The sequence below is a fragment of the Onychostoma macrolepis genome, chromosome 03 (genome assembly GCF_012432095.1).
Source record: "Onychostoma macrolepis isolate SWU-2019 chromosome 03, ASM1243209v1, whole genome shotgun sequence".
NCBI classification, from domain to species: Eukaryota; Metazoa; Chordata; class Actinopteri; order Cypriniformes; family Cyprinidae; genus Onychostoma; species Onychostoma macrolepis.
The window spans coordinates 38,670,175-38,697,072 of NC_081157.1; the positions used below are offsets into that span (position 1 = coordinate 38,670,175).

General features: G+C 38.0%; 2 protein-coding genes across 8 annotated transcripts; one reads left to right on the forward strand and one right to left on the reverse strand.

The window, feature by feature from the left end:
* Positions 1 to 1,589: 1,589 nt before the first annotated feature.
* si:ch211-157c3.4 (Lipopolysaccharide-induced tumor necrosis factor-alpha factor homolog-like) lies at positions 1,590 to 6,424 on the forward strand. 2 transcript variants are annotated; one of them, XM_058769780.1, is made up of 5 exons: positions 1,590 to 1,674; positions 3,377 to 3,448; positions 3,618 to 3,721; positions 4,506 to 4,674; positions 4,761 to 6,424. In XM_058769780.1, exons 2-5 carry the CDS (start codon positions 3,399 to 3,401, stop codon positions 4,873 to 4,875), a joined length of 438 nt encoding a protein of 145 aa, XP_058625763.1. In that variant the 5' UTR covers positions 1,590 to 1,674; positions 3,377 to 3,398; the 3' UTR covers positions 4,876 to 6,424. The 2 variants fall into 2 exon arrangements, with proteins under 2 accessions (XP_058625763.1, XP_058625764.1); XM_058769781.1 differs by having other exon boundaries at positions 1,617 to 1,674; positions 3,374 to 3,448.
* On the reverse strand, positions 6,296 to 25,788 carry usp7 (ubiquitin specific peptidase 7 (herpes virus-associated)). Of its 6 annotated transcripts, none has more exons than XM_058769773.1 (31): positions 25,396 to 25,610; positions 21,781 to 21,885; positions 21,449 to 21,647; positions 21,134 to 21,272; positions 20,958 to 21,046; positions 20,769 to 20,877; positions 18,114 to 18,244; positions 17,429 to 17,483; positions 17,213 to 17,293; positions 17,033 to 17,123; positions 16,717 to 16,799; positions 16,208 to 16,317; positions 15,632 to 15,788; positions 13,927 to 14,071; positions 13,587 to 13,717; positions 13,231 to 13,365; positions 12,381 to 12,482; positions 12,164 to 12,269; positions 11,923 to 12,015; positions 11,738 to 11,805; positions 11,107 to 11,207; positions 10,864 to 11,017; positions 10,713 to 10,780; positions 10,520 to 10,628; positions 10,334 to 10,411; positions 10,100 to 10,200; positions 9,485 to 9,584; positions 9,196 to 9,315; positions 8,998 to 9,069; positions 7,787 to 7,877; positions 6,296 to 7,695 (listed from the first exon to the last, which is right to left on the reverse strand). In XM_058769773.1, exons 1-31 carry the CDS (start codon positions 25,475 to 25,477, stop codon positions 7,589 to 7,591), a joined length of 3,312 nt encoding a protein of 1,103 aa, XP_058625756.1. In that variant the 5' UTR covers positions 25,478 to 25,610; the 3' UTR covers positions 6,296 to 7,588. The 6 variants fall into 6 exon arrangements, with proteins under 6 accessions (XP_058625756.1, XP_058625762.1, XP_058625759.1 ...); XM_058769779.1 differs by having other exon boundaries at positions 6,297 to 7,695; positions 15,611 to 15,788; positions 25,396 to 25,788; XM_058769776.1 differs by lacking the exon at positions 25,396 to 25,610 and adding an exon at positions 24,817 to 24,835 and having other exon boundaries at positions 6,297 to 7,695; positions 15,611 to 15,788.
* Positions 25,789 to 26,898: the final 1,110 nt, after the last annotated feature.

Below are 26,898 nucleotides of genomic sequence, written 5' to 3' on the forward strand. Positions count from 1 at the left end.
ACGTAAAGGTTTTGGAACGTGTGTTGCTCAAAAAACAAAACAAAACAAAAAACTCACATGATGCTATGAACTTCCTATCTTGTGACCTTTTGTTGCATTAATGTTTTTTTTTTTTTTTGGCAATATATGTGGGTTTTTGAAGCAAATTAAGTCACACTATAAATGACTTTAAACAGTTTTCTTAGGTGATCAAGCTATACATATGCATATATAATATATATAATATTTATTTGAAATTGTAAAATTATGCTGATGTTTACAGTTACTTTTGATCAATTTAATGCATTCTTGCTGAATAAAAGGGGTGGTATTTTAAAAAAATCTTGGTAGTGTATATATTGCACATATATAAAAGGTTCAGTTACAAGACCACAGATAGCCATAGGTCACACTCTTCCAGTGCACATCCAGAGGAAATGGCCAGACCAAGACAGCATAAGAAAATGTTACAGGCCTGAGAAACCAAACATCTCACAATAATTATTTTATTTTTTCCGTACAAGTACATCATCATCAGCAGAAAGTGTGCAACCTTTTCATGGAATGTGGAACAGAAAATGTTTGGTGACAGCAGGTGGAATGTTGCCGGACGAGCTAAACCGCAGTCAAAGGAGTGTCACACAAAGAAACGCAGCTGAGAAGCCGAGCCCACTCTCATGATATCAGCAGCACACACTTTTCCACTCCCTGCCACACCTGGAGAGCACATGAAGTCAACCCCTCCCTGTACCCCTCACTCATTCATCTCAACTAGCCCTTTGCCATTACCCCCTATAAGTTTATCACTTACAAAATCTGTGTGTAAGTAAGTTAAATTGCTGATGTGATAATGGCATGCTACCTCTTACAAAGATTCAACCTCAGATTAGAGGTATCTTAAACTTTAAAAAAGAAGGAGTCACAAAAATGTGAAACATCCTTGCTAAATAACAATAACTAGTTAGCTAGTTTCAAGAGAAGATTTTTCACATTTTTTTCAGACCACTGTAACGAGGTCTGAGGGACCCTAAGGCCCTTTTAACACCTCTAAAACATAATTCGCATTGAAGGCTTAACATATCTATACTGATATGTTGATGATTTTCACAGATTTTATAAACTCATTATAAGCTACTCATTTCAGTCAATATAATCTTTCAAAGATTCACCTTGACAGTGATCACACATCTTCTATATTAAAAATATGGATAACACTTTACAATGATCTTCAGATTGTTAACAGTATTTAATGCAATGAACAAATTAGCATTTATTAATCTAGGTTAATGGTAATTTATAAACATACCATTACATAGTGTGATTATAAACTAAATACAACTTGTATTAGTATATGTATAAATATCACCTAGATTAATAAATTCTGCACAGATATGTTTAATCTTATTGTAAGATTATGTATCATTTTCAGTCGAGAAGTAGTATGTTTACATTCATATCGCCCGCCACTGACTGCTGTCAGCAAAACTGGTTATTCAGAGACGTTTTCAATGACAGATGTGGAAAAAACACAGCCTTCTTCCTGTTTCTATCACAACAGCATTCATAAAAGGTGACAGAATATGTTAATGTATTATAAGTAGGCAGGGGTGGAGTAGCTGAGTGACTATGAAAAGCTTGTAAACGCCATAGAAACTGGTTTTAGTCTAACCATCAGCGACAGCCTCAACAAGACAGGTAAGAAAGCTCTCTGCTCAAGGAAATTTACTAACTAGACTGTCTGGAGTTTTGGAGCAGTTCTGGATTTAGGTGGCGTTTATTATCATGATCTTAGAAGAGGGTCAGGTTTAGGAGGTAAAACTGAGCTATAAACAGTTTGCCATTGCTGTTTATATTACTTTCAGGATTTTATTTCGAATGGTTTATTGAATTCAATTGGAATGACGGCTGTTGATTAAGGTTTTTTCTTATGATTTAATGGCTGATTTGTTTCAAATCAGAAGACAAGTTTAAAAAAATAATGATCATACATGTTATGCGCTGTGAAGTAACTGTCCTTGTTCACAGATTATTGTTGTAATACTGTACTCTTTATATTTAAAATTAAAGCAATTTATCTGAAGGTAAATTAAATATCATTTAGCGACTTACAAATTATGAATACAACAAGTGAGTTATCTTAAGGAGGCAATAAAATCAGAATTGTTTGAGTTGCAAGCACATTTTCTGGACTAGTACAAGACACAACAAAGAGGGATTTCAGAAATTTAAATGAAAGATTTTGAGGCCTTGTTATGATGACTGTTACTCTTTGTTATGGCTGAACAGCAGGAGTTAAAATGCGTCATTTAATAAAAAGACAGTGCAGTGATCAAAGCTGACCTGACGGCTGACTGGTGCTTTTTAACTTTGTGTACTTTAGCTATAGTAAAACAACTGACGCATTTAGGCTATTTGACGTTTCCAGGTCACCTCCTACTGCTACACACCTAGATAGTAAAGCTAATCAAAATAGCTTTACTATCATTTATATCCGTGTTGACATAAATATATTGGAAATATTTGATGTTCTGGTGTCAATCTGATATATATATATAATTGGTTAGAGAAGTTCCTGTTCTTGTGAAAATCTTGTCTAGAAGTGAAAACAAGATTCCATTTGAGAGTAAATCAAAACAGAGATTTGATCAATTATCGCAAATGACAAACTCGGGCTGTTTTATGTCCAAACTATCCCTCAATCCTAACAGTTTCTGGAGCTTGTATGTTTTTCGGTCTATACGCCATACAATATCATATTGCTGTAAAAATTGGCTCTTATTTTCCATGAGAAGCAACAGGGTTATTCGAGTATTAGTAACTCAGTCAGGCATGCAGCAGAACAACATTCCTCTTTTGTCTTTGGGTGGACATCTGTATCAATCAGTGCCTGGGCTTGTAACACTGTTGTCTTTTTGTTAACTAAGGCGTTTACCATATCATGATAATAAATGCTACTTGTCTTGTAATATGTTTGCATTTTATTCACTTTGGCAAAACAAGTTTGAGCAAGAGGAAGCTGGCAGCTACACATATATTGATGATTATTGAAGAAGAGAAAATGAGCGTTCAGGTTACATGGCGTCCTTTGAAGGTGTTCTGCCCATTTCAGCATCTTTACTGAGAATTTTCTCATGTTTTTATTTACCAGTAACAGACAATTCAAGTTACCAGTACATAATCACATTTATGGTATATTACAGTATAGTACAGTTTTAGAGAGCCTTGCTCACAGTGTGACTTTTTTTGGTCCCGATGTGACCTTACGTTTTTGGGGTTTTAACATAGGACCTTTCAGTTGGCAGCACATATTAAGTCACTTTAGCACATTATAGCATGTGAGAAATATATATTGTAAAACATCACGTCACATATTAAGACTTCTATTTTGTTCCAGCAGTTTACACCCAGCCAAAGACAGAATGAATGCTGACGGAAGCGGGAACCCACCTCCGTATATCATACCAGGCAAGTCAATTAGTATCATTGTTCATTTTGAATGACTCATGATAATGGAATATGACTAAAAACAGTCAAGCCAGTGTGTGTGACGCAAATGTGAAATCCTGAAATATATATATTTCAGAAATATTAATGTTATACCTGTGTTTTTTTTCTGGCTTGGCATTAACAATAGACAGTGCCAAGGGCTCCAACGTCAAGGTCTACCATGTGCACACTCCGTTCACCCCACCAAGCTCCACTACTGGAGACTCTCGAATCCAGATGGAGTCAGCCAGATCTGGTGAGCCTGTTTCCTGTCATTAATCTTTGGAAAACTGTTAGTTGTAAAGGCCACGTAGAAAGAATTACCCATGTTTTGCTTGATAATGTCAGGATTTTACTGTATACTGTATTGGAGCATTGCTACTGTCATTACATTGCTTTTATACAACATTTAAATGAACCTAATATGTGCGGGGTTTATGGAAGCCCGTATCCGTCATGGAATGAAAATAAATAAATAAAATCTATATATTTACATCAAATCTGACTTTAATTCAGACAATTGGAACTTTATTTCTCACAGTTCCGAGTTCATATCTTGTACGTTTATGTCTCGCAGTTCTGATTTCCCCCCTGAGTTTTATTCTAAATTTACATCTCATATTTCGAACTTTTTTCTCTCGGAATTCTGAGTTTGCATCTTGCAATTTTGACTTTTTCCCCCCTTAGATTTCTTGGTTTAAATCGCTTACGGGGCACCTAATCTTGTGAATGAAAGGATCTGTCTGAAACAACTGACAATTCTGAGGGAAAAAAAGTCAGATTTGTGAGATGTCAACTTGGAATTGTGAGAAATAAAGTTATAATTATGAGATAAAACGTCGCAACTGCTTTAAAAAATAAAAAATAAAAAAATTTTTAATTCACAACAAAAAAAAAAACAATTTACAACACGACATTACTTGCAACTTTGTGACAATCAAGGGTTCCTAACTAGATCTATAAATTATTGGATGAAAACTTAAGCAGATAAATAATAATTAAAAGGACTAAACTTACTAAAACACATTCCTCTCCTGTAGTTCAATCAACGGAAGCCAAAAACAAATTCGTCAGCTACGAATCATATGAGCTGGATCGCAAACCAGGAATGGCCACCTGCACAAGCTGCCAACAGCAGGTCTTAACCAATGTCACCCACAAAGTGGGAGTTTATGCCTGGTTGATGTGCTTACTCTTCATCGTGTGCGGGTAAGAGTCCATTTGAATTTGCAGCTAAAAATATCAAATCTTGTGTGCATTATCAAAGCCCAACTGACTGTCTTCCTCATTTCCAGGTTAATTTTATGCTGCTGTCTGATTCCGTTCTTCATGAAGTTTTTCAAAGACGTCTATCACACATGCCCGAAATGCAGCAAGATCCTGCACATCGAAAAGAAGCGATGCTGCTAACCCCATCCCATCCCTTCCCCAATTTTAACACCACTCATGGATTTGTCTGGCACCTTACACTATATGAAGGACTGGAGGACACTTTCAGGCCAACACAGATGTTGTCTAATACAAACTTGCTTGTATAAACTAAAGCTTTGCAATCTTTGAGAACCTTTTGGTGTTCATCTGGCTTCGTCTTTATTATTGCATTATGTTATATAATACATTACATTATCAAATGAATATGAATAGCCTACTCATTGTTTTGATTGTATATCTATAGAGGACTCATGGTTAAGGGTTCAGAGGTCTGAGGAGTTTGCGGAACCATAAATTACGTGATGTAAATATCAGTAATTTTGGCATCAACTGCACCATTTAAAACAGTTGTTCTCAACCAAGGGACCTCAGCAAACTTCAAATGGGCTTCAAGATGACTTCAAATTATATAAATTAAAATAATGCAATAACTGAAATAGGTTAAGACATTTCTTAATTTACTCCAACAATTTTTGTTTTTCTTTGAAAAACCAGGGTTCCCACATAAAGGTTCTCGGTATTGATGGTTTCATGAAGAAACTTTAACATCCATGGAAACCTTCCATTGTACAAAAGGTTCTTTAGATTATTAAAATGAGAAAACGAAAGTGTTTAAATTTACATTTATTTAGGGAACCAAAAATGCTTCTTCCATGGCATCGGCATACAGCCATCTGGAACTTTTATTTTTTGAAATGCACCGTCTAGAAAAACCAGGACACATGAGGCGTCTTCCTTTGAACGTGTCATTTCTGGAGCTGAAAATGTCATGTAAATTAATACAAATCTTGAACTCCATTAGCAATTTATGAAGGATAGACAATTTTGTGGTTCGTTATGGCAAGCTCGAATATATGTTATCAGGTACAACCTGTAGAAAACATTTTTAAAAATCCTTATCTAGTATATACTACAAACAACTGGAAAAAGTCATGGGGTCTTTGAATACTGTTGTGGGCAACGGGACTCAAAAAGGTTGAGAATAATTCAGAACCCACAAGATCTCTTAAATAAAACAATGGAAATCATATTTCCAAAATTCAATTTCTGAATTACCACACTGCTAAAGCTGACTTGTTATTGTTTAGCAATTTATCACTTCTGTAAAAAGTTTTAATCTTTAGAATAATGTTAAATGTGTCATATGTGCATCTAAACGGAACCATCTTAATAAAACTGAAATGTGTCTGTGCAATATACCTTAATGAGAACGCTGCATGTGCTGTTTATACACTGAAATCTTCATCTTACATGACACTAGCACAGCATGACAATCTGAACACCGTTTCGAGTTAATTCTTCAAGGGCCATGGCTGTAGCTTTTATAGAAAATTTTATTCAACATACATTTTCCAGCAAAAAGGCAATATACAGGAAGAGTTGTCGTACACTGCTGCTACACGGAGGAATTAGACTGGAGAGAAAAAAAATCAAAAAAGATAGATGTGATCTGCAGGTTTTCTTTGTACTGCACTTAAACGAGACAAACTGTTGCAATTAGTAAAGGGAAAAAAAAAAAAAAAAAAAAGACCAAATGAAACTGTCAGGATCCAAAATAAAACTACACACAATGAATATGAACATCTGAATTGATCTGTACCCAACAAATCGGTGTTTTTAATTTTACATGTTCATTCTTTAAATATACAATTTTAATTGTTTTTACAAAGCCAACTATGCACTAGGGAGCATTCCTTCTGTGCTTAAAGAAAAAAAAAAAAAATGGTATTGGTTCATTAATGCTGGTTTCTCTAAGTCCCAAACCAGTCTTCTATAGTCTGCAACCTCGTGCCAACAAACAGTACAACGAATCTGGAGCCGTCAGCAAGCGACCCCTCCCTCCCCATAAGAATAATCCCACAGCCGATGACAGAGGAGCTAAAGAACAGGGGGAAAACAAACAAAAACGTTATGGAAGAGGGGGGGAAAGGGGGCAGAAACCCAAAGGGATATGCAAAATCAAACTCCAACCAAGATTACATTTAACAGTGCTGAGAAATGTAAAACCTTGGATATTAAGTGCCAACGTGCAAGATGAAGTACAGACAATTTATTTCATTTTTATTTATTTTAAAACGGATGCTGTGGCTCTTTACTTTATTATACAGGATTTCCAGAGAAGACAAACTGAATTTCTCCAACCAAACTAAGTGAGAAAGAAGAATTGTGTAAACATGAAAATTGACTAGTTGCACTAAGGGACCAGAAAATAGACAACCATGTCAGGGCAACTAGCAAAAGCCTCAGCCATTTGCGGTGATTTTTTTTGTTGAAGGATGGAGGAATCCTTTTAATCTTCTGCAAATGACAACTCTTAACATCGCCTCCACCTCAATGCAGCAGCTTTCTTGCCGTAACAATTTTTTTTAAAAACGAACTTAAAAAGAAAAAAACCAAACAAAAAAAAAAACAAACAAAAAGAACAAAAAATAAAAGTCAAAACAAAAGTCTAGGACATACTGTTCCCCCTGTCTTGTTAAAATCCAATTCATTCTTCCAGACAAATAGGCAGTCAACAGTTAGAGAAGCCAAATCGAACAGCCTCAAAAGGAAAACAGGAGCATCAGCAGTCACTCCATTCGCTGAAGACTTCATACATGGTGCCTGTGTACCCAGACAGCAGGTGTTAAAAGTGGTGCACACAAGAGGTTTGGTTAAAGTCTTTAGTATGGTCGGTTAGAGTGGGGGCTTGTCAGTTGTGAATCTTGATCGCTTTTTCCAGATACGTGTAGCGACCTCTCTTTGGAGCTTTGTTGAAGTGGTCGAGCCCTAACCAAGGCCTCGGGTGTGACATGTTCCCTGAGAAAGGACAGAATATAGTCAAGTGGGCACAAACGTAAACACAATGTCTACCGATTGAGACATCAGCGGTCAAAGGAGCGTAACATACCTGGCTGTGGCTCAAAGTCTTTCAGATTCACCTCGTAGTCTTCCTCATTGATATACTGATGCCGGCCCATCATCACTATTGCAAACTTGAACTAAAAGAAAAATGAAAAACAGGTTTAATCTTGTTTTGATGGTGGAACTAAAGCCCAATTTATACAGTGCTGTAACAAGGCAACGCTGGTAAAACGACACTACCCTCTCCTTCACTGATCTGCTCCCTGCTATGCTCTACTCACATGCACTGATAATAACTTTGTAGGACTACACATTATTTGGATAATTAGTCAAAAAAAAAAAAGTTATATTTGATTCTGTTGCATAGAACTGAATGAAAATTATCAATCTATTTTTAGTATTACATTTTCTGTCCAATTAATGTTATTTTCAATAAAAGTGAGGTTAATTTATTGGCTTGTATTTTTTAAATTCAGTGTCATTAAAATTGAGTTAAATTAAAAAGTCCTACAAAATTACTTTTTAATACAATTACAAAATATTTTTGGTTTCGGTTTTCGGCCAAGTGCATCCATAATTTTCTGTTTTCAATAACTTGCAAATAAATAAAAGTAATTAAACTAAACATTTAGATTATGACTATTTTTTAATTATTATATAATATTATTATTATTATTATAATCTGCAAGGAAGGTATGTAATTTTCCATTAAAGCACATAATATAATGCATTGTCGTAAAGTCATTTTATCCTGTATTTATGGATAAACAATATAATTAATGTAACATACAACTTTCAGAAGTAAAAAACAAAAAAAACAAACAAGCGTATCCTATGCAACTTAATGAAAAGGGCATCCTACATAACTCAAAAATGTTCATTTTTAATCAATCGTTAAAATATTTTGGATCCATCAAGTGACACTAATATTTGACTATACCCAAAGCAGGAAATTGTTAAGCCATGTCAAGTCTCAAGGATGTTACTTGTTCATTCTTTTAAGTCCAAGGTAGGTTTGTGATTGATGCCTCCATGTCATTGTTTATAAGACAATGCCACATCGTGGAACCAAGATGAATTACATGGCATGAGAAATTCAATATTGTTACGCAGTAAAACAAAATATAACATAACATATAACAAACACCTTTGGACAACAGTGACCAGAATTGTGAGTTTAAGGGTTTTCGTGCAAAATATTTCCAGGTTAAAAAAAAACAACATACTAAATGTGATTACATTTGCAAAGCTTCTTACCTTCTCAAACTCTTTCTCCTGAATGTCAAGCATGCTCTGAATTCTCTTCATCACTTCTCTGAAGGGTTCCCCCTGCCACAGTAAATGCACACATTAAAACGGACACGACACATACAAACTGAACAAATGACAGCCATCCACCTACACAGCAAAAGAAAGCGGCAGCTGCCCGCCTACACATGCACTCAGCTAACACACCTGACGGATCTTGAGCAAAAAGGGAATTCCGAAGGTCCCGAAGACTTCCTTATGGAAATGTGCAACTGGAATCAGCATTTCATTCTCCTTATCCAGGTCCACCTGGTCGAGAGGGATTTCCTGCCATGAAAGAAATGGAACTTGTTTCCAGGGGAACAGCATCCACAAATAAAAGTGGCATCTCAGATGCTGAATCATTATAAGAGGCTTTACAAGGGAACAGATCCTTTGTTGTGCTCATCAGTGAATGATGGGCTTTGAGGGTTGGCGTGTATCAGCTCTTCCTTACCTCTATTCTGAATGTTCGACTGGCTGCTGGAGATAAACATTCTAGCAATTCATCTTCCTGGTGAACCCCAATAATTTTGTAGCTGACAATTTCTAACAGCCTACAGAGAGGGCAAAGAAAGGACACTGTTAATATTAGCAGTGACCAGTGAAAGGGGTCAGAATTATGGTCAGCGTCAATGAGTTAATGCATGACTGGCTGATATCACCTCCAGCCTGTCATCCTTTCCCATTCAACATGTCATAAAAACAAGACCTCTTTTTAAGAACATTAGGTATGCTAGATTAACCATAAATTGAACTACAATGCCTCTGTCCTTTATAGTAAGAAAAAAAGAAAAGAAAAGAGCGCCTCACAAAAAACTTGTTACTACAAAATTTCTATCACAAACCAGGGTTTTAAACCATTAACATCACATAACAAATAGAACAAAGTAATAATTTAATAAAGATCCATCCAGATCTAGAAAATCCTCAAGAGTCTCACGACCCATTTTTTAGCGCACTCATGGAAAGTCCCTTAAAGACCTCTCAGAGCAGACACTGAATAACAATATAGACTTGAAACCGAAATCCCTGATTAAAGAAAAGTGCACTGAACTGAGAACACACAGACCTCAGCTTCTCTGAGCCTTTGTCGGACAGCTCCACTGCCTTTTTACATTCCTCCAGAAGGTCCCGAACACAGCCATGCTTGTCAGGGTATAGTGTGATCTCCTAACGTGACGGAGAGAAAATATTCACAATGATAAGTGTGCAGAACATCGTGGAAACATACATTATTGCAAATGAGAAGGGCTGGCTGGCATGACGGTATGCTGAATGTAGAATCACTGCAGCAGGTTCTTACCTCCTCTCGAAACATACTGTTGAGCCAAATGGCTTTGAAACTCCTCCTGTTCTCAAAGTCTGTGATCTTCATCTTGAGCTGTGGGGAACCAATACCATGAATAAATCAGATGCCCGGAACGTAACGGCTTAGAAGATCTCATATTCCCTAAGAGGAGCGCCAAGTGGAAGATAAGACCTCTCTCACCTGCTGGTAGTAGAGCTTCTTAGGCTGCCGGGGCTTGAAAAACTGCAGCAGGTCTCTGAGAGTGCCTTCATAGTTGTGCCTGAGTGGGTTGCCAGGGCCGTCTCTGTACCTGAGAGGAAGAATAAAAATGAAGATTTATGGATGAAAACATGGGGGAAAGAAGTCACACCAAACCGAAAATTACAAGACGTACCCCTGTGACTTGAAGAACTGTAGGAGCATGGGGTCGGTATTTAACCTCTGCGCGACAGTCTTTGCCACCTGTTAAATTGAAATGAGAGATTTTTCCCAGAGGTTCTTTTTCACGTTACTGGCACATTCTGATCTACTTTTAAAAAACGAACCTGGAAGTAGTTCATTCGGTTTGACAGTGTCACAACAAAGCCTGGGTCATTGTGAATGGTCTTGTCACAGAAGATGACATCTACACGGTGGTACAAGTCTCTGAAGTAGTCTTTTGCAGTAGGCAGCTCACTGGTTTCATTTTCAGGATCATCCCTGGTGGCGATACAACAAAAGAACAATCAATTTCGAGGCCCTGTTAAGCAGTACAAAATGACTTAAGAATTAAGACAACGAATACTTACTTCTGGAACACAATTATGTCTCCATCCATCAGCTCATCCAGAGCCTTGTCCAGGGAGACATCATAGTCTTGTATTCGCTCTGTTAAATTCGGTTTAACTTCCTGTAACAGAATGCATCATGTTTTAGCGCCATCTTCCTATATAAAGCTGACAGAACACATTTACACTAACCATTATGAATGCATGAAATAAAACCAACATTGTACATTTTTAAAATTTAAATAAACATTTTTATTATTTTAATTAACATTTTATTTAATGTTGAAAACAGTTATGATGCTTCATATTTTTGTGGATTCTTTGATGAATAGAAAATATAAAAGAACAGCATTTATTTGAAACAGTAAAGACACTTACAAGTCAATTTTGATCAATTTAATGCACCCTTGCTGAATAAAAGAATTAGTAAATTAGAAAAGTAGTGTATATACACTGATGTTCTAATGCTTGAATTGAATTATTTTATTTATTAAAAATGTCCAGTTTTTTATTTAATTTTATAAATATAACATTACATGAGCCACTTGTCTGTTTTATTACATGTATATCATGCATCTCTACTAACCACTTTCTACACAAAAATACAAATGATAAATTCATCATTAGGAATTCTGTGTAAACCAAGTCTTACCTCATAGAGGATAAGGCTAGTTCCCTGCTGAAACCCTGCTCTTTCACACATAACGTGCAGCAAGCCTCCTGTTTGGGTCAGGGTTAGAACAAATTAAGCATCAGAAAGGATCGACATCCGTTTAATTCGATCTTGACAAAAACTATATGAGAACAATCCTATTAGACATAGCTTTGAATACTCACGTATTTTACAGGATATAGGTGTGTAGATATGTCCACAATAATTTAAGCTTCTGGTTTTTGGATCGTACATCTTCAAGAACAACATTACATCATCTGAAAATCAAAACAAGGTTGATGCTATCAGAACTGGAAACGTTTTGTAGACCATTTTTGCTCTTCAGTAATAATAAAGTTGAAATGAGAAATATCAATTGCCTGAAATGGTTCTGAATATACTGTAAAATTACACAGTGAAACTCACGGTCTTTGTCGAACTTGGGTAACGTTGCGCCGCTGGCAGCCATTTCTGGATCTACGGTTTCCAGAAATATTGTCCATGGGTTCTCGTTATCGCTCAAGTCGATCATCTGTTTGTGAAAATGAAGTTAACAGCTTTATTCTCACATAGAGAGCAACATAAGAAACAAGAATGACTCTTAATAATATGGACGTTTAAAAACGTGAGTGCACAGACTTACAGACTTGTTGCAATCGGCTTCATAATCCAACATGGCCGGCCGTTTGGTGCCGTTGCTTCTGGCCTGCATTGGCCACAGTCTCATCTGGTCCTGTGGGAAACCCTGAAGGAGAAACAAACATCAATTGAGACTCTTCATGGACGCACCAGAAAATAATTGCAACTAATCTGACATTAACTAAATATAAACACCAACAAATGAGAATTTAAAACAACCTAACACAAGCTTGCTTAACAGAGTTATCAGAACAAATCATTTCTGAAAAGTAGTGTATACTGAACATTATGATGTTCTGATGCCTAAATTGACAAGCTAGAACAACATTGTCCCAACTAGCCTAACAATTGTCAGAACAAACCATTTCATAATAGACAATACTGCTGGTTTAAGGATTTGTAAACTCCCAGAATGCATTGCAGCATTAATAAATGATGTGGTTACTGTAGCAGGATTATCCTTTTGCCTCACGCATTTTCTGTGTGATGTTAAAAGCTTTTTTTTTTTTTTTTTTTAAACAGCTCATTGACGACAGTCACCATGAAAAAAAAAAAAAAATCAACATTAATAACTGCTTTGAAGGCAAGTAATTAACTGATTTGATTGCAGGAGTTCATCATTATGAGTCATATTAAACCACAAACAAGAGTGGAATGACGACAAATGTTTGTTGCCAACTGACAATTTGTTGACCAATAAATCTACAGTTGTACAGTACAAGTGTTTATTGGTTGACATCTTGGCAAGGCATTTTGCATCGTCAATGAATACATTTATAAATAAATCTAGCTAAACAAAGTTTCGGTCAAGAAAAGGACTCAATCAGATGAAATTGTGTCAAGGGAAGCCTCACCATGGTCTGGGAGAGGTTCTGAACAAACTCAGCCAGAGTGGAGCTCTTCAGAACTTTGAACACTGTGTATTTTACTTTCTCTTCATCATACATGTCGTTGCCCTGATGCCCACAGAACTGGTCTTCGGTCACCATCTACAGTAACAAAGAGCTAATATTTGTTAAACAGAAACACAAAGCAGAATAGAATTATATAAAGCCCACTCTCACGATCTAAACTTTGAGTCTTTGCAAACAAGACCTGAAATGACCCATTTTACCTGCCACACCAAGTGGACCAATACATCTTCCATTCAGACAGGACATTTGAATAAACAAGCGTGACTGATTTAATCGGGCATTATGTGACTCCATACCTGTACTTGCATGTAAAGGTGAGCCTCCTGCCTCTCTTTTCTCTTCTGGGCTTCCACCCTCTTCTCCTCCTGCAGCCTCTCAACCAGCTGCTGAGGGATATCCATGTCTGTGACTGGCTGCAAGACCTCACCTGGACATGACAACAGCACTTATGAGCACAGACGGACATAGAGAAAACACTAGCCATGGGATCCAAAACTAAAAACAGGGTGGTTTTCATATGGGGTGGACTTAGTCAAAGTGAAATTACCTCATGCTAAAAAAAAAAAAAAAAATCATATCGCCACAAATGAACGTCACAGCAGGTGCAAATAGGTCTGTATATCTAACGCCACTCACTGAGCTTGGACTCTCTGATGTACACCAACATGTAAGCGTTGGTGCAGTGACGCACTGACAAGTCGTCATCGTGACCACCGTAATTGTGTTCAATGGCCTCTTCTTTAGTGCACCGTGAAACGACGTCATCGTCGAACTTACACCACTGCAAGAGGAACAAACAAACATTACATCTGGAAAAAAATTATGAAAGCATGTGGGAATGAATTTCATAAAGCACTTCACAGAAGATCAAACAAGTGTCAAAATGTTTGACACCGGACTAAACACTACAAGTAGTAAAAAACAGATACAATGCAGGGCTCCAGACTAACAAGAAAACTGGTGGCACCATCACCTGATTTTATTAACATTTTTATTGGTGTGATGTAATATTGTAAATATTCAAATAGTGTCCAAGGAATTGTTTTAGACTTCTTAGTGGGCTTTGACGTTTTATTTGACAAGAGAAACCAGAAACGACTAGAAAGGAGAATGTGGAACAGAACACAAGCCAGAACTCCTCAAGCAAACTCTGTCTGCTGAAGCTTTGTTGCCATAAGTTGAGCTCTGCCCATGTAGCATCAAGATGACAAAGGCTAAAGGATTTTTTAAAAACATTTTTATTGGATAAGTACGCTACCAGTCAAAAATTTGGGGCTGGTAAAGCCTTCTTCAGAATGTCTGTCCAAATCTGGTTATTTGCGTTTCCTCTATTGAAATCGGATTTAAATGATTGATTGTCCGGACTGTGTATCGCATCTATCCAGACAGTTTGCATGCAGATGTTGTCTTACACCATGGCAACATGTTGCCATCTTATGAGGCAGTTGCAGAAATGTAGAAAACTGGGAAGCGCAGCTTTATTCCATTCTGCAGTCTCCTCCAAAACTCAAAGAGGTGTTTAGAGAACCTCTATATTGTTATTTTCTGCTTGACTTGCACTTCACAACAACAACACAACCTTGTTTCTTCAAAGACATTCAGCATGTTTTCTACAAACAACATCTGATGTGTTTACATTTTATGTGGCGTGAGAAAGTGACATCTGAGTGGTCAGACTGAAACAAATGCTACAAAAATGCTATTTGAATAGGATTTCAAATGATATGCATGTAGCTTGAAACATGCTAGTAAAAATCATATTTCATGTTTTTGACATTCGCACTTACTAAATATGATCGAATTCCAAACAGATATGAACAAAAGTCGGATTTGGACCGACAGGCTGAACAAAATTTAAGATTTTATGTTTTTTTTTAAAGAAGTCTCTTACCAGTATGCATTTATTGGATCAAAAAAATTAAAGTTAAAAAAAAATAATAATATGGTGATTGGTATCATTATCATTTACTGTTTTCTAATTGAATAACTTTTAAAATGCAATTTATTCCTGTGATGGCAAAGCAGCCATTACTCCAGTCTTCACTGCCACATGATCCTTCAGAAATCGTTCTGATATGCTGATTAGGTGCTTAGGAAACTATCCTAATTATTTTCAAAGGAAACAGTCACTGCTTGATATATTTATGCTCAATATGCATAAAACACCAAAATTCAGTCTCAGTCTGGAGCCCTCCAATGCTTTAAGGTTTTACTTTAATAATATTGTCAATACATTCCATGCAACCACAAGCCACCCACAAAGCTAACCCATTAACCACCAAAAAAAATATTAGGGACCCCTGAAATTAAAGGTTCTCACTATTGGTGCGGTGACACTCACTTTGCCGTCTCCTTTAGGATTAAGGTAGACGACGTAGTGGCCCCCGTGGTTGTCTCCGCTGTGCACCAACACGGCGTGGAGAATGTAGTTGGCCGGGTCTTTAACATCTGGCTTCTGCAGAAACTCATCCAGAGGTAACTGCTCTGGGAATTCAAACCTGTGGGGCACAACATCAAGTATCAGGCTCAGCTTCCATTTCTCTAACATCATATGAGTGAAAGCGAGCAAGAGATTATACCAGAAAGATTACAGGAGAGAGTGCATCTTAAAATGCACCCTCCAGTCCATATTCAAGTAAGTGTTCAGTCGACAAACATTTAGATGAGTCACTCTCAAAGATATTTTAAGAGCGTAATCTCCCTCTGCATGGTACGCATTTATTCAGAACACCCATAAATCACAATGCTTATTTCAACCATCACAGAATTTACTTCACAGAAATATCAGTGTGACTCATTACATCTCAAACTTATTTACGGTGACATTTTTAATGTAAAAACAGCACATTATACAAAGATTAGAACATTTTTACATCAACACATTGGAGAAAAAAAAAAAAAAAAAAAACTCATTTACCTGTCATTTATCTTAATATTTTGGTCAGTCTGAGGGTCGTACATGAACCTCATGAGCTGTAGGTGCAGAATAGGAGGGAAGGTCAGGAACTTTACACCCTTCTCTGCTTCCTAAAAAGACAAATGAACCACAAATAAAGTCAAAACTCCAGTACAATGAATTAATTTACATCTTGTTGTGCCTGATACATATTTTATTGTATAGAGTTAAGGCGCAGTCACATCAGCAAGACTTCAACAAATTTTTTAAGTAGGTCCGTTGTCCTTTGTCAATAGGTTATCAATGCACCACTTAGATGTCACTTTTGATAGCTGCTTTATTTTAGTAAATGCAGCAAATTTGCATGTTAAGCGCTCAACAAACTTGAATACGATGTGGATTCCAAATGGGGAATTTTTCACCTTGTGTCCCTCACATGAAATACCAGCATTTTTGAGATGACTAAGTTAAATGTGACTGCACTTTTAGGGTTGGTTAGCATCGGAGGGTGATGCATGCAAACCCCTCACCTGTAGACCATGCTCCCCTGCATCGTATTTGTTATCCCCATCCAGCTGTTCCACTGCCACATAATCCTTGAATGACTCAAAGACTGCAGGGCAGAGAAGGTGCATTAGTAACCTCAACACAAGTACAGCCAATACTGTGTGCAGTCCTACACAACATTATGAAATGGCATCTGAAACAGTCTGAGATGAATTTGTTCAGGAACTCAGTAGCAAGATGTCGGGAAATATATACATTTATAGACCACACTAGAATAAAGGCCTTCCTGGAACAGAAGGGAGGACAGCAAGACAGAAGATCAGAGAAAGCCACACTTACTGTTTTTCTTTCCTTTTATGCTGAGTTGGATGTCGTAGTAATCCTCTATTCTTTCTGAACGATAGTCCACATGCTTACACTGGATGTAGGACTGAAATGGAGAAAACACCCAAATGTGGTGAGGCTGAATAAATGAATCAGATGTAGAGCAAAACCACAGAGAGAGTCCGGGTGACTTACCACCATCTTCCCTCGGAAGAGCTTTGGGATAGTGCCCTCCACGCAAGTTCCTTTCATCTTGTTCTCCACGTTGTCCAACAGCTAAAAATGGAAAAACAATCACACAATGGTTGGACCCAAATCACGTTCATCTAATCTGACATGACTAATCCCTCAATTGATCAATGAGTTAGAAAAGAAGGATCCAAGGCGATCCATGGAGATTAGGCTACTCACCACTCGGCACAGTTCCTGTACATCATGCTGCATGAAACTGTCCAGAGTCTCCCATCTGCGGAAACAGACACATATTTCAAACATATGTATGAATAAAGGGTAAACAAACAGTCACGACTGACTATGAATATTTATAAAATGGTATTATTTAGCACCCAAAAACAAACAAGTCTCTGATCTGCCAGCATAACATCTAGTCCAAATGGCCCTTGATTAAACTATTAATTGCTTACAATGTTTTCGAGGGACTTATTAAACAGAAGAACTTTCTATAGATTTCCACCAGTAAGAACTGAAATCAAGAAATACTAAAAAAAAAAAACGCATGTAGTTAGTTTCATTTTGGATTTTACAAGACATAATGCTAACTTAAAAGTTCATGGCCAAGGCACTCAAAGTCAAGCAAAAAATCTAAAAAGCCTTTAATGCATCATTGCTAGAATAATTAGAAACATACAAATAGCACACTTAACCGGAAAGAAAATCTGGGATTAAAATGGATTTGCAATTCAGAAAAATTAACAAGAACATCAACAACTGAGCACAAAACATTCAATGACGATGACAAGGAACAACATGAAACTCGCACTTCACATCTCGCACAAGAATGTCAACTGGCAGACGTGTCATGTGTCAGTGCCTGATTCATAGTGCTTGTAAACTGAACATTCAAAACAAAACCTACCCAAAAGACTTAGTCAGCTTCTTTGTCCCAACAGGCTTATCACTGTGTTGGAGCTCATAGAACACCCTCTGCAGGGCGAGGGGAACACTTTTAGAGGAATCATCTCCCTCAGTAGGCATCATATAAACCGCCTAGAAAGCAAAAACAAAGCAGGTTCTGACAAATGCACATCATCAACCTTTACTTTAGATAACTAAAATATTATATAATGAACAACATGCAATAAAATCAATACTACAAAAGATTTATAAATAAAGGAAAACTAAAAACTTGTATTGACCTACAGCTTACATAGTCAACTTGGAAAGTAGACTAACGTCACATAAAAGCACATGCAAAAACATTTTCTACATACTACCATTCAAAAGTTGAGACAGTAATCCTTCTTTAAAAACAAAGTAGTTACTACTTTTAAGCAAGGACACATTAAATTGATCAAAAGTGACAGCAAAGATTTGTGTTTTAAAACATACATTTCAAATAAAAGCTGTTCTTTTGAACTTTGTTCATTAAAGACCCTGAAATAATTTATTTATGTTTATATATTTATTTCACAAAGACAACTGTTTTCAACAACAAATGTATCTTGAGCACCAAATTAGCATATTACAACGACTTCTGAGGGATCATGTGAAACTAAAAAAGACAGGAGTAATGACATTACCGGAATTAAAAAAAAAAAAAAAAGAAGTCAAATAGAAAACATTTAAAAGTTTTTTTTTACTGTATAATTTACTGATTGATCAAATAATTGCAGATTTGGTAATCATTAGGGCTGTGAATCTTTGTGTAGACAGTGAATCGATTCATGACATGTTTTCGATTCAATTCAAAAACGATTTTTGCAAATTCAGAACAATTCGATTCAAGACGATTCACAATTTTGTCCATGATGACAGTTTAATGATGCTAATGCATTTATTAATTTATTTTTTTACAAGAAATTATCTTATCTCTTACTTTGAATTTGCTAAAAGAAGTCAAATACACTGCTGGACAATCAATCATTCGTAATCTATCAATTTTTCCTAATGGCAATTTCATGATTGGTTTGCATACTACAAACAATTATTTCACTTTTCTGCACAGAATAAAGTAGAAAATATACTTTATAATTTCTATACTATAGTAAATGACGTCAATTAGCACTGGATCATTCAAACTTTATTTATTGTGTTTATTGTCTTAAAGTTTCTGCTTTTTATTCAGCTTAGCTGCCCTTGTCCATATTAGGCATTTCCTGGCACGTCTTAAGTTCTAAGAGCACAAAATTATTTCTCTTTCAGTGCGCAACCTCATTTTCATAAAATAAAATGCTATACTATTTAACTTTCCAATCCATCAGCGAATGATGATTCTGAAAGAAAACGCGCCCAATGTCTGTTTGCTATAGCAACGAATGCTACTTTCATGCATCTGATTAACAGATAAACTTTGCGCTCTTATTTCAAGGTTGTTGTTAATGCTGTGGTTATTTTAAGTTTTCTTCATACCTTCGGTTCAACGATTTTGTTAAAACACATTTATCATTCAATGGAACCCTGCATATGCTTTAGACGCTTACATTTTTGCTCCGTCCATGCAATAAATGCACAGCCTTCGACTACTCAGGTAGTGTCGACGGTATGACCGAAAGCCATTGAAAAACTACAGAAAAGTAAAACTACTTTACTTTAGCAGTGCTGGCCACGAGTACGAAGGAGAGATCACACATCGGCAGTGCAAAAAATGTGTCAGTGAGATGAACACTGCAAGCGCAATCCTGTGACAGGCGGTAAATAGTGGAGCGCGTGAAGGAGAGATGTGAGGGCGCGAACAACGCTGTTCAAGGTCTCCGTTAATTCATGCTTGTAGTAATTTAATGTGTACATATTTTGAAAGCACTGAACCGCTATGGAAATCGTTTTAAATAGATTACTGTCTGAAATCGAAGATTCATGGTTCAAAAATCCATGTTTCAAGATCGATGCATATGCATCGTCAGGGTTTGTAATCGATGCATCGAGAAAACGAGTGAATTGTTACACCCCTAGTAATCCTAAGAGATTTAAAAAAAATAAAATACTGCCCCCAAATAGCTGTATTGAATAGCAGTGTATAAAAACTGCCATGATTGTATTTTTTATGTTCTTATTCAAAACAACAAGTGGTGACAATTATAGCCTGTTACTAACAGGGCTTGCTGTGGAGAAAACGTGCTCTGCCAACACATGGACACGGATACCAGTTATGATTATCAAGATTTTCTCTTATCATTTCACATTTTCTTTCCAGCATAAAGTGGATCCCCATCCGGAGTGATGTACGACTCTAATAAGAACCAAATATTACCAATAAAAGACTCAAAATATTGCCACAGTGGTCTGCACCTGAACACAAACTACATCTCTCATCATCTCAACAATGCATCCATTTCGTTCAGGTGAGGGATGCAGTTGGAAAGTAGGTTATATTTCATTGGAACTTACAGCAAGGAAAATTAATTTGCAAAGTAGGAATTGTACTTTTAATAGTCATTAAATTGCACATCCAATGATGAAGCTACATGGGCTGCACATCCAAAACAAAAGTCATCTACTTATTGGTACATGCTGCATTCTGTAGGAATACAGCAAAAAACCTTCCGATTCTGATAATGAAAGGCAGATGTCTCACCCGCCGAAGCTGGTTTGTGAAGAAGAGAGTCTGTAGTAAGCTGTTCATGTAACACGTGGCTCCTTGATTCTTCAACCCCACGTAACCAGTGTGTTTCTTTGAATCCCAACTGCAAGTAAAACAGTGACATAGGTAACTTTGCAAAAGCTCATCAACCCTAAAAACATACGCCACTAAGAAATGACTTACGCCACACCGTGAGGCGCATCAGCTTGAACGTAGACCTCAAAAGTGACCTTATCATCCTCCACAAAGCCCCGTTCTGGATCAGTCACATCCTGAAATCAAACAACATCTAATTAGCTCTGTTCACCTCTGATAACACCAGCTCAGCAGAGACATTCATACACAACATGTAAACTTACACTCCATGACATGAAGTTGGAAAAGCCCCAGTCGTTTTCCTTGTGGAAAAACAGGTGACTAATGCGGCGGCTAAAGGATTTCTCATCGTCTTTGTAGTTGATTATTTTGAGCATGGCTTGAGCATGACATGACCAGGACCTTCAAACAAGCAGGAATCAAATTAGGTTTGGTTTAAAAACACCAAGAAGAAAGAAGCCTGCTAAATATTTTGAAAAAGCCAAAGTGTATTAACTTCACACAAAGGACAGTAGTCCTAATGCAAGGTCATCACTGAAATCGCTATACCAGAAAAGGTAATGGCAGTGATTGCTTACGTAGAGTCTGACTCAGCATTGCACTGAAGGAAGAATCCAACACTCTTCTGGTGAGGTCTGTCTGGGTAAAAGCGGGGCATCACCATGATCTTCCAGGGCAGATTTCTCACGAAACAGGGTGGGCTGAGAACAGACTCACTCAGCCTGCTAAAGCGCTCCACCACAAAGCGGAAAGTGGCTTCTGAGCGCCAGCTTGTGTCTGTTATTAAAAAAACAAAACAAAACAAAAAAAACAACATATGCAGATGTTCTTTCATTTATAATTTGAAAAAAATATTCAAACAAATATATTTAAAAATGTGCATGGTGCTGAGCTTCAATGTGTTTCTTACCATCCTCCATGTCCTCCTCTGTGTTGTTGTGTCCATCCGCCATAGCCACGTTCCCATTGATGACTGGATTCTGGGGAATTCTTGGAGGATCATCTGGGTCCCCAGCTGGGAAAAAAAAAAAAAATATTCAAAATTGGAAATTCCCTGGTCAATAAGATTTCTTGCCATCTCACTCCGATTATGATGCCACAGATCCACTGTGCAACAGGTAAACAAATGCATTCAGGAGCATCTTTCAGCAAAAAACTCATGATCAGAATTTAGCATGTGTAACTCTACACATAGCAATTACTTACTTCATGTACCCTCATATATATTTGATTTACTAAAAAAAAAAAAAAAAAAAAAGACAGACCACAATTCTAAACCACTGAGAATTAACGGTGCGTTTCCACTACAGCGCCAAATCTGCGCTCAGAGCCGCTGACAAAGCCACTGCTTTGGAGTGAGTAAAATTTTGGGCAGAGCACGCCTTAACACCCTGTTTGCATTTCATCTTTTCACAGTGATTAGTTGTGGCCCGCGTTTTTCGCTCGATATTTGCATAAAGTCGAGGAATGCCCAACATTTTCTCAACGCTTTCTCCACGCCACTTTCAATCCTGTAGTGCACCGCGTGTGCGTTTAAACTCAACTTCCATAGGAATGAATTGAAAATGCTTGCTACGTGCCAGTGGAAACGCACCATAAGTGACAAAGCAAAATCTGCATCTATAACCATCAAAGATTCTGAAGCACTACTCAAGGCATCTGAAATTATGCTCACAACAGTCCACGGTAGTCTATAAACACTATGTAAAGATGATGTATTCAAAGTCATATTGGAAAGATCATTTTTTTTTACATTTACAATAAAATTATCCAAGTTGCATGTACAAAAGTTAGGCCTGACGTTTTATCGGAATTTTACAATTGTGCTTACAGCACTTTCATAAACTGAATAAAAAAAAAAACAGGGCAAAAACACAGAAAGCACATTCTTTAGTCAACAGTTTGCATAAAAGGTACATTGACATCTCGCTCAGAGCAAACGGATTTGAACGCATCCGACGTTGTAATTACGACTTCCCAACATAAATACAAGTTTCCTAGTTGGAAAGTGGAAATAAATGGTCTTTCAAGTCCTATTTACAATTGGGACAATCTTCGATAACTGGACAGGCCATAACATTTAAACACGGCACAGGAGAAAACTATTGCTGTATTGCCAATTTTATTCATTCTCCCCCACATTATCTACATGGCTTTCTCTTGCCATTACAGGCATGTACATTTTTCTAAATAAATCATTTGATGCATAATTCACATTCATTTGCCTGAAAGTCCAGGATCTCTAATCTCCAGAATCCAGATAGTGAAGATAATGCATAAATGACCATTAATGAATGAGATACAACATTTTTTTAAATTTAAAATGCATTGGATTTTAACTAAACAACATCGATGCATTTTGCCTTTAATAAGATTCCCCCCCTAAATAGGCAAGAATGAGCCTGGTGTCCTGCATGATTCCTATTCTTTCAGACAACAAAGCACTTGAACATGGCCACTTCAGAAGTGGAAAGTAGGACATTTGCAATAGCACAGCATAGAACGCATGTAAAAACAAAACAAACAGGTTCTCTTCCTGTCTAAGTGGGTGGTTCTTGGCTAGAAAAATGAAGATGCAATGTCAACCAGACATTTTGCCGTTCAGTGAAAGGCCTGAATGAGAGAGATTAAAAACAGGCCAACCTGCATGCTTCATAGCAGCACGCAGCGCTTCATTTGCGCATTCCTAGGCCTGTGATATGATATGTGGTGTGATGATTATGTGCATGTCTTCAATGGTCTCCGGACAGCAGCATCAGAAACGCCCCCACACGTGCACTGCAGAACTTTGATGAAACGCAGCGCAAAAATTAGCGTCAGAAACGCAATGAGTAAGAAATCGCAACCATGTTCAATGGCCTTTCGAGTGCTACCACCGCGATCGCGGGTGTGTACGAGCCAAAAAAAACAACAGCCAAGCAAGCCGTAATCATTAAAAATGGCGAGCGGTACCACAGCATGACTCGTTATACAATGAAGAAGCAGAAAATCCCCGCGCGCTATCGGCAGATCCCCACGCGCTGGCCTTGACGCACAGTCATTGCGATGCCCTAAAACACATCAAATCTATACTTACAACTGACAGCATAGGTACTCACCCCATATTATTAACAATAAGGGTGTCACTGAGAAAAACACGCAACGTTAATGACTCGTTTCTGAGTTGATCCGCTCGTTTAGCCCCCTCCCCCTCCAAACACATATAGCCGCGCTGCTAACGTTTCCCTCCGCAAACCGAGCTCTTATTCTCGGCAAACCGTGTCATCCGACACTATCCGATGAGCAAATGAATTACTTGGTTCGCGGATCCTTTGGTGAGCCATCACGCGCCTCGGGCCGCGCCGTCAGCCAGATATAAACAAACACCGACGCAAGCAGGCCTCGCAGAAACTGATCTGTGCAAAATACAGTCCACCATCTTGGAATAAAACTGCCATCCACTCCCCCTTAATCGAGCTGCACAACTTCCTATGCGGAATGCATCCAAAGCCAATAACGTCAGGAACACATTAATAAGACACTGCAACAGCTAAATGCAACTTAACTGATTAGGCATCGCACAGAAAACCTGTCATCGTCTATGTAGTTCAGGAGCGACTTATAGTTCAAAATGGTGCTGTTGTCCAGCAGTCATCATCTGATGCTGTTTATCTGACTCCACTAGCACTCAACAGTTTAAAAAAAAAAAAAAAAAAAACACGGTGGCGGGACACGAGGATTTGCTGACTGTGGAGGAAAGCCATTCAATGAAGCAGCAACTCGTTTCAGAAATGTTTAAACAAGCAGATGTTCTGAAAGACCACAAAACTGCCCGATTAAATCATGAACTAGTTAACGTACTGGATAAATGGCCGGTTTAATTTTCTTGCAGGATCGTTTCAACAGCAAACGTTTCCCTGTAGTTTCAATCACAATTTACAACACAAACAATACACCGTGGACTTACATTTATCCATTCTGCACGGGAACACGGGCTCGTCCGTCCAAATAACTAGCTTATTTGTGAGCACTTGCCCCTGGATGCTTTTGAAAAGTTGCCCACGGGATCTACAGGTGTAACCGAGGGGTTCCTTACATAATCAGACGAAAACCTGACACAGTTCGGTAGATAGAAGAGCTTAAAGATGGGCTGCGCCACGTTAATGCAGGCAGCATATCACTAACGTTAGCCAAACGCTAATAGAAGACAATCCAGTTAAAATAACCGTCACACAAACTGCATTATTTAAGTAAACCAACCGCTGTGTGATTTTTAACAACAAAGTAGCAGGGTAATGTGACTCAAATCAGGAGGTAAATTAAAATAAGACGGACTTTTTGCTGACTGGTTAAACTCCTCATGCAGCGAGGTAGTTAACGGTTAGCCGTTGGCTAGCTTAACAAGCTATTGGGGTCAAAACAAGCGACAGAGTGGCTTGCTATTAAGCAGATAAACAGTTAAAGGTCTGGTTTAGTGTGTTAACGTTAGCTGTGGTGTTAAATGAAAGGCTGTGAGTGTTTGATTTTGCACGAGGCCTTGACGTACCCTCCATCTCCATGTCCTCGGGCTCGCTGAGCTGCTGCTCGCCGGCTTTCTGCTGCTGCTGCTGGGTGTGATGGTGGTTCATGTCGGCGGTTGTTAGGATGGGATGGTGTCTGGGCTCTTTGTCTCCCTCGGGCCGGTCTGGTGACGGTTCCTCGGGCAAAGGCTGTTGGGGAGTCGGAGGACGCGGAGGTGGGGTAAACAGGTCGAGCCTTTGCGGCTGGGCCTGCACTAAGACGACCTCGGCCTTGTCTGCTGTCAGCGCCGGGGATGGAGGAAGGGAGGCCGGTGGGGGAGCAGGCAGAGAAACGCGGACGTATTTGCTCGCTATTCGCCCAATCTCGGCGCCTGGGTGAAGGGATGCTAAGGTTAAGGGTAGTCGGTGGCCTCGGGCTTCTGTTTAACGAAGGCCCGATGAATGAAACCCCGGCTTTCCCCCGTAGAAGTGCGGGGCGAATGGAACTCACAACAACCTGCAGCCGGGGAAAACACAGATATAGCCCAGCTTAAGCTAGCAAAAGTGATAAAAGAAGAAACAGCGCTACTCATGCGCCTCCGAGAGATTATTTTAAATACAACTTTGCCTGCAATATTCCCAGTCCGTGTGCTCCTCCGATTGTCCCTCTTCTAGGGGGGAGCGGAGAAAAAACCTATCCATTCAAACCAGACTCGAATGTGAAATCGCACTAATTTAGAAGTTCAAACTTACAAAGATGCCCACGTTTCGCCTCGCCGTTATCACAAGTGAAACTAACCTGAACATCTAACGCTCAATTTCACCCCAAAGCTGCATCCCAAAAGGCTATTCAAAGGAGAAAAGATAATTTTGCCCGGTCACGGCCAGAGCCTCTCTCACCCGCTCCCGTGGTTTATGATGTTCAGTTAGAGGTAAAACTCAAAATGGCGGTCGCGCTCCTCTCTGAAATGTCACATCCGCATGGAGATACAAACAGTGGCGCACACCGCGAGCGCCGTAAACACAAACGCTGCCTCGCGACAGAGTTTACTGAAACTTAGCGGTTTCATCCTATATATATATATATATATATATTTTTTTTTTTTGTTGTTGTTTAATATTTTGTTATGTTATATTTTTATTACTGATACCAGAACCCATATTGGTTATGCAGTGTGCGTGTTGTATAATATTACGGAATTGTAATTTATTATTTTATTTAGCAATCATTTAGCAAAAATCGCTTATTGATTCTTCTTCAGACATGTCCCGTTTTTTCTTTTCTTTATGTAGCTAATAAACAGCAACATTTCCACTTTCAGAGGAATGGGAGCTATATGGTCGATATTTAATTGGATTTTCTCATTATTTTGTCAAAATGAAAACATTTTGTTGTAGGCCTAAAAAAAAAAAAAATCTCAGACCAACTGATGGGCTACTTCACATAAATTAAAATATATGCCTATAATAAACCTAAAAACAAACAAAAAATAAATATGAAAATGTAAATTTTAAAGAAGGGGAAGGAAATTAAAGAAGAGGTCATTTTT

Excerpts from the sequence above, each read along its gene's own strand:
- si:ch211-157c3.4 (XM_058769780.1), top strand. The coding sequence starts at position 3,399 with ATGAATGCTGACGGAAGCGGGAACCCACCTCCGTATATCATACCAGGC. Across the intron at positions 3,449-3,617 it reads CCGTATATCATACCAGGCAA|TGCCAAGGGCTCCAACGTCA; the intron begins GTCAATTAGTAT and ends AACAATAGACAG. Across the intron at positions 3,722-4,505 it reads GATGGAGTCAGCCAGATCTG|TTCAATCAACGGAAGCCAAA; the intron begins GTGAGCCTGTTT and ends CCTCTCCTGTAG.
- usp7 (XM_058769779.1), bottom strand. The coding sequence starts at position 25,477 with ATGAACCACCATCACACCCAGCAGCAGCAGCAGAAAGCCGGCGAGCAG. Across the intron at positions 21,648-21,780 it reads AGAGGAGGACATGGAGGATG|ACACAAGCTGGCGCTCAGAA; the intron begins GTAAGAAACACA and ends TTTTAATAACAG. Across the intron at positions 11,018-11,106 it reads GACATAATTGTGTTCCAGAA|GGATGATCCTGAAAATGAAA; the intron begins GTAAGTATTCGT and ends TATCGCCACCAG.